The sequence below is a fragment of the Mesoplodon mirus genome (genome assembly GCF_964341445.2).
Source record: "Mesoplodon mirus genome assembly, chromosome: 12".
Lineage (NCBI taxonomy): Eukaryota > Metazoa > Chordata > Mammalia > Artiodactyla > Ziphiidae > Mesoplodon > Mesoplodon mirus.
This window is the reverse complement of record NC_138988.1, coordinates 6517580-6533586: the sequence shown is the minus strand read 5'-3', so window position 1 is coordinate 6533586 and position 16007 is coordinate 6517580. Positions and strand designations below refer to the sequence as shown.

At 50.1% G+C, this 16007-nt stretch overlaps 1 protein-coding gene across 1 annotated transcript in view; it reads left to right on the top strand.

The window, feature by feature from the left end:
- SLC6A11 (solute carrier family 6 member 11) overlaps positions 1 to 16007 on the top strand; it is a 122810-nt gene that overhangs the window by 19349 nt on the left and 87454 nt on the right. The window contains exon 5 of the mRNA XM_082639682.1: positions 4353 to 4485. Coding sequence (XP_082495808.1) covers positions 4353 to 4485 — 133 coding nt within the window. The remainder of the gene's footprint in view (positions 1 to 4352; positions 4486 to 16007) is intronic.

Sequence of the window (16007 nt, the reverse complement as noted above, 5' to 3'; positions counted from 1 at the left end):
TCCACAGCCCCACTCCCACGTCCGGATACTGGCCAGATCTGCAGTGAGGGTCCCCTGCTTTTCCCTGTCCTGACCCTCTCCACACTCTGCTCTGTTCACTTGTCTGTCTTCCCCTGTGGACCAGGAGCTCTTGAAGGACCCCAAGTGTAGCACAGTACCTGACACACTGAAAACACCTTAATAAGTATCACTTGAATAAATTAATAAATGCGTGAAGGATGCGTGCTGTGTACTACTTTTGCCCAGCGCACAAAGTCACGTGAGGTAGCTTTGGGGGGTTCATTCAACATGGCTTTAATTTGTGATGAAGGAAGGAAGGGGTGTTTTTAGTGTCATGGGGGAGTCTAGGAGCTAGCACTGCAGCTGAAAGTCGGGGCCCTGGAGCCAGGATCCCGCCCGTCACTTGCTCTCGGCATGACTTTGGGCAAGTTACCTAACCGCCTGGCACCTCGGTTTCCCCATCTTTGAAATGATGATAACAATTACGTCTACCTCGATTGTTGGGAGGGTGAGATGAGTTCCTGCTTGAAAACCTATGGAAAGGAGGGGATGTCCCTTCCCCAGGGTCACACAGCTTGTCAGGAGCAGAGCTGGCTTTTGAGCCCAGCCATCTCTGTGTGTGCCCAGGGCTGGAGAAGCAGAGGCATTACACCTCCAAGTGCTGGGTGGACATCTCCAGAAATAGTCTTATGGCCTGAAAAAAATGCTTCATGAAGAACCTGCTTTCATGCCTGGCTCGTTGTAGGTGCACAATATTACTCAGAAGGGCCCCATCCAGTCTTCCACATTTCCCGCCCCCTGAACAGTGTCGGGAGGTCTGTTCCTGGGTCCTTTTTTGCCAGGGTGTTGGCAGCAGACTCTTCCTTATTCAGACCTTTCTTCTGTCCCGGCGCTTCACGGGGGAGGGTCATTAAGAAAGTTTTTTCCCAGGAAGAGCTGTGCTTTCTCCAAGTCTCCAGAGTTGAGTGTCCCAGCCCCCATGCTCTCAAAGGCTGCCCTTGTAGATTTGAAAACAACCCCGCAGTCCTGCAGGCTGAGAACCTGGTCCCTGAGCCTCCTTTCTTTAGAAACTCAATGTCCCTTGCTAGTTAGAGTCAGTGCTGGTAAAACCTAAAGAAAATAGTTTGAGGATGTTTTCAAATAATGTCTGGTGGAACAAAAGAGCAATTCATCCTGCATAGCTTTTAGTAATCTGCTTCCCATTTTGGGAATTAGATTGTTCAATTAAGCGAGAGGGCGCCGAAGCCAGCTGCATGACTCAAAAGTTTGCAGCATCGAAAATGTGGAAGAGGGGGGCCTGCACCAGCTCTCTCCTGGCGGGTCTGCCCCCTTCTTTCTTCCTCTGTCCCTGTGCCGTTTCCAGTTTTCAGATTCTCTGTTCAAGAAACACCAACATCAGCAGGAGGGCATGGGTGTGCATGCAGCCCTGCTAGACCTGTCTCAGTGTTTCTTTAATGGAGATTTCGAGGCTGCAGTGACAGGCACAGAGGGTACCCTGGGCATTTCCGTCTGCCATAGCCGCTTTCTTTCCTGCTCTGGGTTGTCCTTTCCCATTCGCCACCTGATGGGTGTTTGGGAAGCTTCGGGGGGCAGTTTGTAAGGTGGTACTTATGCGTCCTCGGCTCTAAGTCTGGAGACAGGGGAGTTTGTGAGCACCCTGAAGTTCCTACAGAATTTGGGGAGTAAATGGGCACATCAGGGTATTTCTCTGGGGAGAAAGTACATCCCTTCAGTACCCTCTCAGAGGATCCCTAACTCCCTGTCCATGTCCTGTCAGAAACAAACAAACAAAACAAAACCCTTGGAGTCTGTACATCATTCCTCCAACACCAGGAAATTCTCCTTCTGCGGTGCTGCTCAAGCCTTGCTGTGCATGAGCAATCCTCCGGGAAACATAGGAAAATGCAGCTTCCCGGGAACCATTTTGTAAGGATTCAGACTCAGTGGGTCCAGGATGGGCCCACAGGAATTTTTTTTTTTTTTTTTTTTTTGCCTCTCACTGTTGTGGCCTCTCCTGTTGCGGAGCACAGGCTCCGGATGCGCAGGCTCAGCGGCCATGGCTCACGGGCCCAGCCGCTCTGCGGCATGTGGGATCTTCCCGGACTGGGGCATGAACCCGTGTCCCTTGCATCAGCAAGTGGACTCTCAACCACTGTGCCACCAGGGAAGACCTGAATTTTTGTATTTTTGGCAAGCACCCCACAAGGACCATGCTCTGGGTCCTGCTGCTCTGTTTTAATGATAGATACTGTTAAAGGTTTCCTTTAATACAGCCTGTCGTTTTAAAACAAATTAAAACCAAAGACTGCTAAGACATAAGAAGCAAATGAAGTAACCGTTATAGCTAAGCAGCTGTCTCCTTTCTTTCTCAGATAACTTGGACTTTTTTTTGCCCAACTTATCCCAGTACAGGGCAAGGACCATACCACACGTGCCTTTTTATCCTCAGTATTAATATAGTGCCTGGTACCTAGTACATGCTCAATAAATGTATATTTAGTAGATGTTCCCCCTTCTGCCTATAGGTGTGAGAGCTGGCTTCCTTTCGAGTAAATCCCCGACTGCACACAGCCCAATTTTATTTGGGGGCCTGCCTGATTTCTTCGACAGGGGCTGGGGCTGGAGGGAGCCTGCAGACCAGCGCTAATTGGTGTCATTGAGTAATTAATGCAAAATCAGGCCCCGAGTGGATTCCCAGGGAGACAGACACTGAGGGAGGCTTTCATGCTTAGTGGGATGGGAGCTGCTTTCTCAAAGGACGTTCCCAGAGCGCCCAGGCGACTGGCGTGGTCCGGTGGGGGTGGCTTGGCAGCCGGCACGGGGTTCGTGGAGCGAGTGTGGAGGGGGTTTGTGTTGGTGCCATGGTTCTGCACAATATGAAGCGTGGCGAGTCTGACTTTAGAGAAACACAAACCCCAGGCGGGGCTGTAGGAGCCAGGCCTGTGTCAGCCCTGCAGGACTGGTGGGTTCTGAGGGAGAGCCACGGCTGGTCACGTTGGCTCAGCGCAGCCAGGGTCCCCCTCTCCTGTGGCCTGGGCCCTCTGGGACACCCCTGCCCTTCGGCACACTATTCAAGCCTCCAAAGGATGCCTCCTCTGTTTATCTGTCCTGCTTTTCGCTTCTGGTCTCTGGGCTTCCTCATTCCCCAAGTATCCCATGCTCCATTTTCTGGCCTTTGCTTGTGCTAGTCCCTGGGCCTAAAACAATCTTTACCCCCCTCCTTCTCCTGGCTAAACTCTATCATCCTTCAAAATCTGGCTCAAATATCATTTCTTCCAGAAAGCTTTCTCTGACACCTGTGGCAGTCAGGAGAGTTTGGGTTATGCTGCAGTAACAAAGATCTTAGTAGCTTGAAGCAACAGAGTTGGGTTTCTTTTTGTTTTTGTGGCTTTTTATTTTTTTTGAATGAAAGGTTATTTAAATTCTACAGTACTTTACAATTTTCAAAATTTTCACACCCATGACTTTATATAATCCCATAATAACCCCTTAAAAAAAAAAAAAACCTACCCCTGTCTTGCCCCTCCCCGCTTCCCTCTCCCCACAGTAGCCACTAGTTTGTTCTCTGTATCTGTAAGCCGGCTTCTTTTTTGTTTTATTCACTAGTTGGTTGTATTTTTTAGATTCCACATAGAGTGATATCATCCAGCATTTGTCTTTCCACAGAGTTTGCTTCTTGCTCACACAGCAGCTCTCACGTGGGGCGGCAGCAGAGAGTGACATGGTCAGGGTGACACAGGCATTTAAAAAAAGCCACCCTGCTCATGTGGGGTGGCAGGAGGGCTCATGTACTCACTTAGGAACTTGGGCCTCTAGAGGTCCACCTTGACACCTGCTTCTGTTATGAGAGCAACACTAGGGCAAAGAGAACATGGCAGACCACACCGCCTGCCTCTGAACGCCTCCGTCTGAAGGAAAGTGTGTGCCACTGGCCAAAGCAAGTCCTCTGGCCACGGTTGAGTTCAGCAGCATTGTGTCATCTACCCTGAGGGAGGGACCTGGAATGTTTATGGACCGTGCTGCCGTCTTCCAGCACCCCTGAGGTGGGCTAGGTACTTCTCGGTCTTCCCAAAGTCCCTGTGCTTCTTCCCATTGCAGCTCTTACCATACTGTTTCCATAAACCATCTGCTAACCCGCATCCTATCCCCCATGGAGTGAATCCATGAAGGCTGCGGGTGAGTCTTGCTCCTTCCTGAGGCTCCCACACCCGGCCCTGAGTTTGGCTCAGAGAAGACGCTTGGTGAATGGTGGGCGAATGAGTGCGTGGGCTGTCCTTGCCCTCTGCACCACTATGGTGGGGTCAGTGTGGGCCGTCTCCAACCCCTGTGACTCTCTGCCCTCCCTTCCGCAGGCGCCGGGTCCTGGCCATCTCAGATGGGATCGAGCACATCGGGAACCTTCGCTGGGAGCTGGCCTTGTGTCTGCTGGCAGGCTGGACCATCTGTTACTTCTGCATCTGGAAGGGGACCAAGTCCACAGGAAAAGTAAGAGGTGGATCTTCAGCTAGCCGCGGGCAGGGGAGGGGCGGGTCGTCCTTGTACAAGCCACAGGTGGCCCAGAGAATGCCAGGGGGCTCATGTTGCAAAGGCCAGCTCCTGAGGTGGGGGCTAGGAGGAGCGCTAGACAAGGAGTCCAGAGCTGGCATCCCAGTCCACCACCTGTTTGCCACACACCTCGGGGCTGTTCGGTTGTACCTTCTGAGCCTCAGTTTGCTCACCTGTGAAATAAAAAAGCCTTGTCCTGTTTTCTAACTGGGTTGAGAGTCATAGAAGGAAAGTAGAGTTAAGGTGCTTTGGAAACCAGGAAATGCTGAACTACTACCATGGGTTTTGTCATGAAGACCTGCACTCCAGGCATGCGCTAGGGCGGGTGGTGCTGGGTGCCTCTGCTACCGATCCCGAGTTCTCACCCGCCTCCATCTTGTAGCCTTGCTGTGCTGGCTGCAGCAGGTGGCCTCCAGGGCCAGGGCCTCACAGGGGAGGAGAAATGGGGGGAGACAGCCAGCTCCGAACTGCCCTGGCCTGGAAGTTACTGCGGCTCTTCCACTCACAGGCCACTGGCCTGAGCCTAAGGCACAGGCTTACCAACCGCCAGGGAGGCTTAGGAGTGAGGGGAGCAAAGGGCCGTCTGATGAGTACAGCCATCTGTGCCACAAGGCTCACGAGAGGTTATAAATGTGTAGCTCATGGCCAAGTCCAGCCCACTCATGTATCATATTAAAAAGAAAAGAGGTGGGGGAGAATTAGTTACCAACATTCAGAAATCAGGAAGTTTCATGTGAAATATGTGAAAAAAGAAATAGGGCTCTGTCATCCCTCGGGAAGTTGGAAGATTGGACCATGCTGGGATTGATTACCTACCTGGTAGCACTGGGCTGAGTTGGAAGATTGGGCCACGCTGGGCTTGCACGCCTACCCGGTAGCATTGGGCTGAGTTGAGCAGCAGCCGCCTGCTTCTAGGGATATTAGGTTGACCAGTCCCCACCATTTCCATCACCCCTGGTCCTGTGGCTGAGTGTCAATGCCATTAGTTTCCTCATTTGTGGAAAAGAGGAAAATCAGGCTTTTTTAAAATGCCTGTGTCACCCTGACCATGTCACTCCCCGCCTGCCTGCTTCTGGTAGGCAGTTGCTCATAAACTTTATTCTAAGTTATTGGCTGAGGCAGTGGGTGAAGACAAAACGTCCAAGGAAATAGGACTTAATAACTCTGGGACCTTTTGCAAAAGATGGTCCCCTTGGCTCCCACAGTGGTAGGTGAGATGAAGAGGAAACTGCTAGAATGTGGGAGGTGGGCAGACCTGCAGGAGGGGGCTTAGGAGAACACAGAAGAGATACCAACAAGCCCCGTGCTGTGGGCTATAAGGAGGCCAAGGATGGACTAGAAAGTCATCGTAAATGTGCCTCAGGGACCAGAGAGTAGAACAGAGACTCTCATGTCCCCTCAGCCAAGGTGATTTTGCTGATCTTTGCTTTCTCTGGTTTGTATCTTAAAGACAATAGGATTTTTTTGTTTTTCCAAACATAAAATTCATTGTATTATCGATCTACTACTTCAGACTACATGCATCCTGCCCCCATGCCCCCCTTGCTGCCTCTTCTGGCTAAAGAAGAGGAGAAAGACTGGAGGGGGTAAGAACCAGGGTCTGGAACCATGGTCCACATCTCAGGTCTCTCTCTCACTGGCTGAGACCTTGGGTGCATCATTTAACTTCTCTGAGCCTGTTTCGTCTTCTGCAAAACAGGGATTGATGAGTGAGCTCGTCTCAGTGATGGTTGTAGGAATGAAATGCAAGGCTGCACATTTCAGCACTTAGCAGAATGGGGAACTGATCATACGTGCTGAGTAGATGGTGATTTAAAAACATCTTGTTATAAAACTTATTCATTCAAAAAGTAGTTTCTGAGTATCTGCTTAATACCTAGCATTATTCAGTGGGTATGTAAACATGAATAAAGCACAGCCTCTACCCTGCCCAGGTGACATATGTGAACGTGCTTTGTGAACCATAGAAAAAAGGGAGGGGGTATCATGGATGGTGCTCTTATTGCTCCTACTGTGATGACCACCTTTCCGGGAGTCCATGCTGGGCCTGTGAGGACTGCAGTGATGAGGTTTTGGTGCGTGCGCACGCATGGGCTGTCCACGTGCATGTGTGGCTTTGAACTCTCGGGCCTGGACCTGGGCCACGGCAGAATTTCATTCCACTCAGCCCTCAGGAGGAAGCTCAGTCCCCAAGTGGGGCCACTTGCCATTGGCTGGGACATCGAGCCTGTGTGTCAGAGAATCCTAAGGCAGGGACCAGGTATCAAGGAAGAACTGGCAGGCTACATTCCGAGAGATTTCAGAAAAGATTTAGGGAAGGCAAGAGGATGGTTATTGACTGCTTCACATGCCCCTTCCATTCAGACCTTGAAACAACCCCATGAGACACAGGGGCTAGCATTATCTCCATCTTACAGATGAGGAAACTGAGGCTTCGTGGGGTTACGTAACTTGCTCAAGGAGACTCAGGTAGGGAGGGGAGGGCTGGGATTAACCCCAAGCCTTGGTGACCACATAGCCCATGCCTCTGGGTGAGTGTACCGTCATTCCTGTCATCTGTGACCTGAGGACAATGACAATTTCCTTACGGATTGGTTATGAAGAGGCGGTTAATGAGACTGTCTAGAACATAGTAGGTGCTCCATGATTGTTGGTTGCAGCTGGATCTCAATGGTGCTATTAAGGGAAATGCTGAAGTCATGTGAACAATTAAGTATTTTCCTCAAGACTGGGTTTCATGGGCTCTTCCCCATGTTTCATGCCCAAGACCAGGGTACGTGTCCAGGATGAGATGTGGTTTGCTGGATCTGCGAGGTTCCTTAGAGATTATCTAGTCCATCTGCACCCGTATTTTATGCATGAGGAAACTGAGGCTCAGAGAGCAGAAGGGACTTGTCCACGGTCTCACAGTGAGTAAGTGTCAGGTTAGGAGCTGGTCTGGTGGCCCAGCTCCCTGGCTGTTTATAAATCACAAGGTTCTGTAGGTCACATCTGACAGTTTGGGAAGACCAGGAGAGCCCGGATCAGCATGTGGGCTCCTCAGGGGAGGGTCTGATGCTTTTGTTACTGTTTATCATTCATCTCACCTTGAACATGAGCCCAGTGTCCAAAGGCTTTTCGGATTTTGTACAAAAACAGCTAAAAATAAACACAGGGTCATCGGAGTCTTCCTGAGTGGGCAGAGGTTGCCCCTGCCGCCTGCCTGCGGGACCCTGGCCAGAGCCGCTCTCAAGAGCCAGTTAAAGGAAGCAGCAGGAACTCCATCTTCCTGCTATTGTCCCGGCCATGCCTGAGTTGGCTGTTCCTCTTCACCCCAAGTTCCAGCGTGCTCTCCATACCTGGGCTTCACCAGAAATTTCTGAAATTTCATTAACTTGAGAAAAAGTTCCTGGCCCCATCCTGTCTCCAAGGCAAAAACTATAACCCCAACCTTAACTCAATTGAGAGCCCATCCCCTGCTCAGGAGTTCATGCAGACAGATGCTGCAGGCTCGACCTCTTGGCAGGTGGCTCTGGAAGTGGGGATTTCGGATCACGTCACAAATAAGTAGATCACGGATGAAGCCATGGCAAGGCGATAGGTGAAGGGGTAGCAGTGCTCTCCAGTGGCCCGAGGGGCGGTGTGTGGGCCCTGAGGCGGTGTTGGCGTCATTGCCCCCACCAAGGACAATCGCTGTGTGTGACCTTCACTCCATCTCCTCCTGCGCCTTCCTCAGTGCTTTTCATCCTTCTGACATCACAGAGGCCCGCAGGCAGGGTCTCCCAGAGTCAGGGCGAGCAACATGAACTCTCAGAAGAAGCGGCTCTGGCTGGAGAGATAGTAGCTAGGTTCCAGCTTCGGTACATAGCAAGTGGCCCATGACTGTTGCTTAGTAAACATTTGAGAAATGGATGAATCCTGCCTGGGCAGGGGCTCCCTGCGAGGTGCTGGGACACACTGGGGAACAGTTAGAGAATCAGGTCCTAACCCCATGAACATGGGGGTTCTAATGGCGGAGAACTGGCTCTGGAATGTTAGAATGTAGCTTGTCCGAGCTGGGAGGGTTTAAGTCCAAACCCTATTATACAAATAAGGAACTGGAGACCCAGAGAGGCCACAAGATGTGCCTAAGACCACCCCGCTTGGAAAGAGCAGAGCTGGGATCCAAATCCAGATCTGTCTGCCTTCCCTAGGCCTGGTCCTCATCTGTTCTAATACCTCCAGCTGTGGGTTCATGTCCAGGTTCAAAGAGAACACATGGATCCGATTTCTGAGCGCGTGGCAGGGGCTTAGTAAGCCATTTATTTTCTTGCCCTGGGTTTAGTTCTACAAGGTTATTTTTCTTCTCTCTCTGGACAATATTGGAAATTCTCAGAAGTCTGGATTAACAAAATAAATAAGAACGTTTCTCAATTGTATGTTAAGTCCTGAGAAAATATAGGATTCTGAAACACTTGCTTTCTTTAGGAGGAAACTTCCAGGCTATTTATAACTGGTCATCTTGTGGATGATAATCATTTTCAATTGATAATTGAAATCAAGTGGCTAAGACATGGAGACATCTTTGTGATTTTCCTGTGCCCTTGTTTTTTTTTTTTTTTAAAGACTTTATTTTTTAGAGCAGTTTTAGGTTCACGGCAAAATGAAGCAGAAAGTACAGGGATTTCTCATGCACTCCCTGCCCCCAACACTGTATAACCTCCCCCATTATCAATATCCCCTGCCAGAGTGGTACATCTGTTACAACTGATGAACCTCCTTAAACACATCATAACCTCCCAAAGTCGGGTCACTTTTGGTATTGTACATTCTGTGGATTTGGACAAATGTACAATGACATGGATCCAGCATTATAGTATCATATAGAATAGTCCCATTGCCCTAAAAATCCTCTGTGCACTACCTGTTCATCTCCCCCCTTCCCCATCCCTGGCAACCACAAAAAGAAAAGTCTTTTGCTGTCTCCATAGTTTTGACTTTTCCAGAATGCCATATCATTGGAATTATACTCTATGTAGCTTTTTTAGGTTGACTTCTTTCACTTAGTAATGTGCATTTAAGTTTCCTCCATGTCTTTTCATAGCTTTATAGCTCATTTCTTTTTATCACTGAGTAATGTTCCATTGTCTGAATGTACCACAGTTTGTTGATTCATTCACCTATGGATGGCCATCTTGGGTACTTCCAAGTTTGACAATTAGGAGTAAAGCTGCCGTGAACATTCACGTACAAGCATTTGTATGGGCATATGTTTTCAACTCCTTTGTATTAATACCAAGGAGCATGACTGCCGGTTCTTATGGTAAGAGCATGCTTAGTTTTGTGTGAAACCACTGAACTATCTTCCAAATTGGCTGTACCATCTTGCATTCCCACCAGCAGTATGAGAGAACGCCTGTTATCTGCATCCTGGCCAGCATTTGGCATCGTGGGTGTTTTGGATTTGGGCCATCCTAACAGATATGTAGTGGTATCTCTTTATTGTTTTAATTTGCATTTCCCTGATGACGGGTGATGTGGAGCCTCTTTTCATATGCTTATTTACTGTCTGTATATCTCTTTGGTGAAGTGTCTGTTAAGGTCTTTGACCCATTTTGTCATCGGTTGTTTGTTTTCTTATTGTTGAGGTTTAAGAGCTTTGTGTATTTTGGATAACAGTCCTTTATCAGATGGGTCTTTTGAAACTATTTTCTCCTGGTCTGTGGCTTGTTTTCACATTTTTTGGGCATTGTCTTTTGCAGAACAGAAGGTTTTAATTTAATGAAGTCCAACCGATCAACCGGCTCTTCCATAGATCGTGCCTTTGGTGTTGTATTTTATCTAAAAGTCTTCGCCGTACCCAAAGTCATCTAGGTTTTCCCTTATGTTATCTTCTAGGAGTTTAATAGTTGGGCATTTAGATCTATGACCTGTTCTGAGTTAATTTTTGTGAAGGGTGTAAGTTGTGTGTCTCGATTCATGTTTGCATGTGGATGTCCATTTGTTGAAAAGACTGGCTTTGCTCTCTCCTTGTTGTTTGCATTTGTCCACCAAATCCATCTTGCTCATCTCCGCCACCAGGTCCTCCCTCTGGTCTCATAGACCACTAACTTGTTTTGACAACTTCTCACCTAACCTCCCCAGTTGTTGACCAAGTCTACTTTGTAATCACCCTAGAAAACATCCTGTCTTCTCCATTTTTATTGTCCATCCGTCCACTCACCCACCCACCTAGACATTCAACAGTAGCTCCCCAGGACCTCCAGAGTGAAAATTGCCCTTAGAACTTCCCATTTGCACAAACATATTGCTGACATGCAGAATGACACAACTGAAATCCTTTATATTCTATGAAACAATAATTTCAAATAAATTCAAGGCGCTCCTGTCTTTATTCTATGTGGTCATCCTACAGCATGGAAGCAACGTTAGGGAATGGTGATATCCTAGTACCTGCTATGCATATTCTTTGAAGACTGAAAAAACCGGTCCTTACTACGTGTCCTTCTCTTTTGGCTTTGCTAGGCCTTAGTCTGACCCAGGGATCGGTCAGCATTGGCCTTTGGCCAGATTCCACCTATGGCCTGCTTTTGTAAATAAAGTTTTGTTGGAACACAGCCACATCCATATCTTTCTGTGTTGCCTTCAGCTGCTTTTGTGCCACTACAGTGGCAGAGCTGAGTAGTTGCAACAGAGTTTGTGTGACCCACAAAGGCTAAAATATTCACTATCTGGCCTTTCACAGAACAAGTTCATGGATCTCTCATCTATTAAACTAATTAATGCAAACTCTTTGCCACGTAACAAGAAACTGACACCTAAATTGCTGTCACCCAAAACGTGGACCACTTCAGATACTGAAAAGCTACAGTGATGGTTTGCAATGGAGAGCTTTTCTGAAGGATTCTTAAAATCTCACCCCAGCCTTTCCAGCTCCTAAATGTTCTTGTTCTTTTTTTTTTTTTTTTTTTTTTTTGCAGTATGTGGGCCTCTCACTGTTGTGGCCTCTCCCGTTGCGGAGCACAGGCTCCAGACGCGCAGGCTCAGCGGCCATGGCTCACGGGCCCAGCCGCTCCGTGGCATGTGGGATCTACCCGGACCGGGGCACAAACCCGCGTCCCCTGCATCGGCAGGCAGACTCTCAACCACTGCGCCACCAGGGAAGCCCAATGTTCTGGTTCTTGTATCGAAATGCTCACTTGTTTTGGATGTTACTCATTGATTCTTCTATTCATTCATTAAATGTTTACTGCTCACCGACTGTGTGCCAGGTACCAGGCTGGGGGCTCTTTTCAGTGGTGAGCGAGTCAGACTGTGAAGCTGACTGTTGGTGGGGGAGATGGAGAATGAGCAGCTATAGAAACGCTGTGGGTGGCAGACGGGGGCCTTGAGGGGGAAGAATTAGGGCAGGAGACATCCTCGGGGGCGTCAGGAAAGCCTCCCTGAGAGAGGCCCCCATCTGTGATGGGAAGGATGGGAAGGGATTGGCCTGGTGAGCAGCACAGATGAAATTCTCAAGTGGGAAGGACTTGGTGAATTTGAGAGGCAAAGTAAAGGCGGGGGCCAGATGGAGCCGATGTTAGCATGTGATGGGGTGGGGGACAGGCTAACAGCCACGGTGAAGGGTCGGGGATTTTATTCTAAGGGCAGTGGAGAGCCCCTGAAAACTTTTAAGCAGGGGTAGCATGGTCTGACTTTCATCCTTAAAAGCTGGCTCTGGCTACTCGTTGACAATGGACGGGTGGGAGCGGAGAGGCTGGGAAGCTCTAGTTGCGGGTGACCAGAGTGAAGGTGCCGCGGGATGGAGAGACGTGTCCGATCAGAGACACCTTTTGGCGTGGCATCCTCCTTCTGTGGGACCTGATGCTGCACAGGAGTTTAAAACCTTTCTCTTTCCTGAGTTTTGAATGGGGCGACTTGCCCAGCTCTTGCCTAGATGCTCTGCCCTCTGCAGGCAGCCCTCCCTGCCCACCAGCTAGTCAGGTGCCCCCTCCTGCCGCCCGCACTCCCTGCCCAGCTGGCTCCTGTTCTTTGCTCTGTCCCCCTGGCGGTTCCTTCTTCTCTCCTCCTCTCAGAGGATGATTTATGGATTTTTCCCCCTCGTTTCCTGGTCTCCAGGGGCAGTGGTGGGGAGGGGAGGGTGCTACAAAAACAGTTCTGGCCCCTTCCGTGCCTCGTCCTCGTGCCACTTTAAAGGAAGCTGCAGGATTAGCTGGGATTTTAAGAAGAATCCTGCCTTTTCACTGCTTTAGGCCACTGTTTTTATTCTTTTCAGAGCTCCAGGACACCAAGGCAGGAAAAAAAGAAAACACACACAGACAGACACACTCACACAGAAACAGCTGCAAATAGCCTTGAATTGATTTTTTTTTTTCTTTTCCTTCCTTCATTCACAAACAAGTAGAGGAGTTGGAGGTAGTACAAGGACTCTTTCTTTTATTAAAGTGTAGTTGACGTACAATATTAGTTTCAGGTGTACAACATAGTGATTCAATGTTTTTATAGATTATATTCCATATAAAGTTTTTGGGAAATATTGGGTATATTCCCTGTGCTGTACTTACATCATCCTTGTAACTTATTTATTTTATACCTAGTAGTTTGTACCTCTTAATCCCCTTCACCTGTCTTCCCACTGATAACCACAGTCTGTTTCTGTTCTATTTGTGCAAAGGTTCTTAAACAGCCCGCGTCCTCTGCGTGATGGTAATGGTAAAGCAGATGTTTCAGTGGCACTTTGATCCAGGCCCTGTTCTAAGGCGCTTGCTACATTAACCCACTGAGCCCTTAAAACAACCCTGTGAGAAAGGTACGATGGCTATCCCCATTTTACAGATGAGAAGACAAAGGCTCACAGGGCTTAAGCTGCTTGCCCTAAGATCATGAGGGATCACACCCCTTCAGGAGCAGGGAGGAGCAGGGTGGGGCCTCTTGGCAGGTGAGGGTGCCTGCTGCCTCCAGCTTCTCCCAGACTTGCCAGACGGAGATGCAGCCTGGAGGGGCCATCAGTGGCTCTTCCCTCCCACTACCACCAAGGGGGTTTGGAGCTGCCAGCAGGGAAACCATCAGGAGCCCCCCACAGAAAATTTATTCTTCAGGAGCGCCCTGTAAAGTGGCTGATGGATTCAATGAGGCATAAAGCAGGAGTAAAGGGGGCAGGGGGGAATAAAAGGGAAAGATGTGTGAAAGGGGAGAGAACAGGCCCAGGAAAGGAACTGGGCAGTGCTGTCTCTCGGCCCTCAAGTGGCCTTTGTTGCAGCCCGAAGCAAGCGGGGACGGCGTTGGTGGTGGGGCTCTTCCAGCACCCGGCTGCTGTCTACATTCAGAGAGGAAACTAGAGCGTTCATGAGATGCATGCAGAGAGCCCCGCAGGGAGATCCCCTGCCCTCCGCCCCCAGAGCCCGAGGACACCCCAATCCACTGCTGAGGGGCCTTTGTGCAAAGTTGGGAGCACTTCTCACACAACTGGTCCGGGGAGAGCCATAGATTCTAACATTAAGTCAAAAGAGTTTAGCGTCTTGATTCAGCCCTTTCTTTGGCCTTGAATGACAGCGCTTCACCTTTAGCGGGAACCCTGGCAGCGAGGAGGGTTGGAAAGGAGGGAAGCTTTGCGACTCAGTAATACCGTCTTTATTAAAGCACAAAGGCCCCCCAAAGTCTGAGTGGTTCCTGGGTGGGAGGGGTCCCGCGGGGCTGGCCGCCTCCTGAGAAAGCCCTCAGAGCACACAGGGGGGCCCAAGGGGAGTGGGCGCTGTTAACCCTTCCGGAGCGCCCCGGGGAGCCTGGCCCTGCCCGCAGCCCATCCACGTGCTGCCATCTCCCTGGGAAACGAGCCGCTCTCCCGCATGGCAGCGTCAAGGAGTCAAGTCAGCTTTGCACTCCACATGAGGCCAAGCGAGGTGTCGTAGACTGCACCAGAAACGGGCAGAAGTGTTTCTGTTGTGCCTCCTGAATATTAGCACCAGGCTGAGCACTGCAAGGGGGAGTTTAAAAGAATTGCTAGCTGTGCACCCTGCCCTCCAGAATTGGGCAAAGAAGCTGAAGACAGAGCTAGTGACGAAGAATGGAATGAGCCGACGTTTGGTGTCCTGCCCCGCAACTCGCCAGCCGCGTGAGTTAGTGCGGCCACCACCACCCTCTCTGGCTGTTCACGTTACTCCATTTCCCTGGGCCTCAGTTTCCCCTTCTTTCAAGGGTAGCGTGACAGGTGCAGTGACAGGTGGGGGGCTGTGCTGGTGTCACTAGGGAGAGAACCTTTGAGTCCTGGGGGCCTGGCAGCCAGAGCATGCCGGGGGTGGGGTGGGAGGGGTCAGCATGTCCAGGAGACTCCGGGCAGGTGACTGGTGGGCTGGCTCTGACAGATGTGATGGGAACAGTGACAGGCAAAGGCCCAAAGAGGCATCTGGGGGAGCAGTGAGGGATGGCATGAGCCTGTGCAGAATGCAGGCCGGGGGCTGAGCAGGGGACTGGCGTGTTGTGGAGGCGTCCGTCACTCCACTGCGCTTGTTTCCTACCAGGGTGTCTGCAGATCCCCCCTGCTCCCCACCCCTGTGGCCATCTTTGTCGGTCAGCATTCAACCAGAGCAGCAGAACCAGGAGATACATATTCAGAGATTCCGCTGAGGAATTGGCGGTTGTGAGGGCTGCCTGGGCAAGTCTGGCGTCCAGAGGGCGGGCTGCAGCTCTCGGCAGGAAACGATGCCCACAGGTGGGCATTCTCCATTAGGGAAACCTTGGTTCTGCTCTTAAGGCCTTTGAACCGATTGGATCAGCCTACCCAGATCATCTAGAACAATCTCCCTTACTTAAAGTCAACTGATGATGGACTTTAATTACATCTATAAAACACCTTCACAGCAACACCCAGATTAGTGTTTGCTTGAATAACTGGGACTGTAGCCTAGCCACCTAGCAGAGCCTTCCCAGCGCCTTCATCCACGTGCCCCCCACCTCACCCCTGGATGTTGGCACAGCAGGCCACCCAGACCCAGGCCGCGCGTTGACCACTGCCAGACTCTGCTTTCTTTTTAAAACAACTTTTTAAATTTTATTTATTTATTTTATTTTTGGTTGTGTTGGGTCTTCGTTTCTGTGTGAGGGCTTTCTCTAGTTGTGGCAAGCGGGGGCCACTCCTCATCGCGGTGCGTGGGCCTCTCCCGTTGCGGAACACAGGCTCCAGACGCGCAGGCTCAGTTGTTGTGGCTCACGGGCCTAGTTGCTCCGCGGCATGTGGGATCCTCCCAGACCAGGGCACGAACCCGTGTCCCCCGCACTAGCAGGCAGACTCTCAACCACTGCGCCACCAGGGAAGCCCGACTCTGTTTTTTTAACCATGGCTTTCATTGTGCACCTGTTCCCTCAGAACTCTACCATAGCTTCCCAGCATCTATAGCACCTACTCTGAGTCTTAAAAATTGCCCAAACAATATTGTAACAATAGCTGTGAAAAATGGTCCCCCCCCCAAATCGCTTCCCTGTTGCCCTCCAATCCTTATACACGTTTC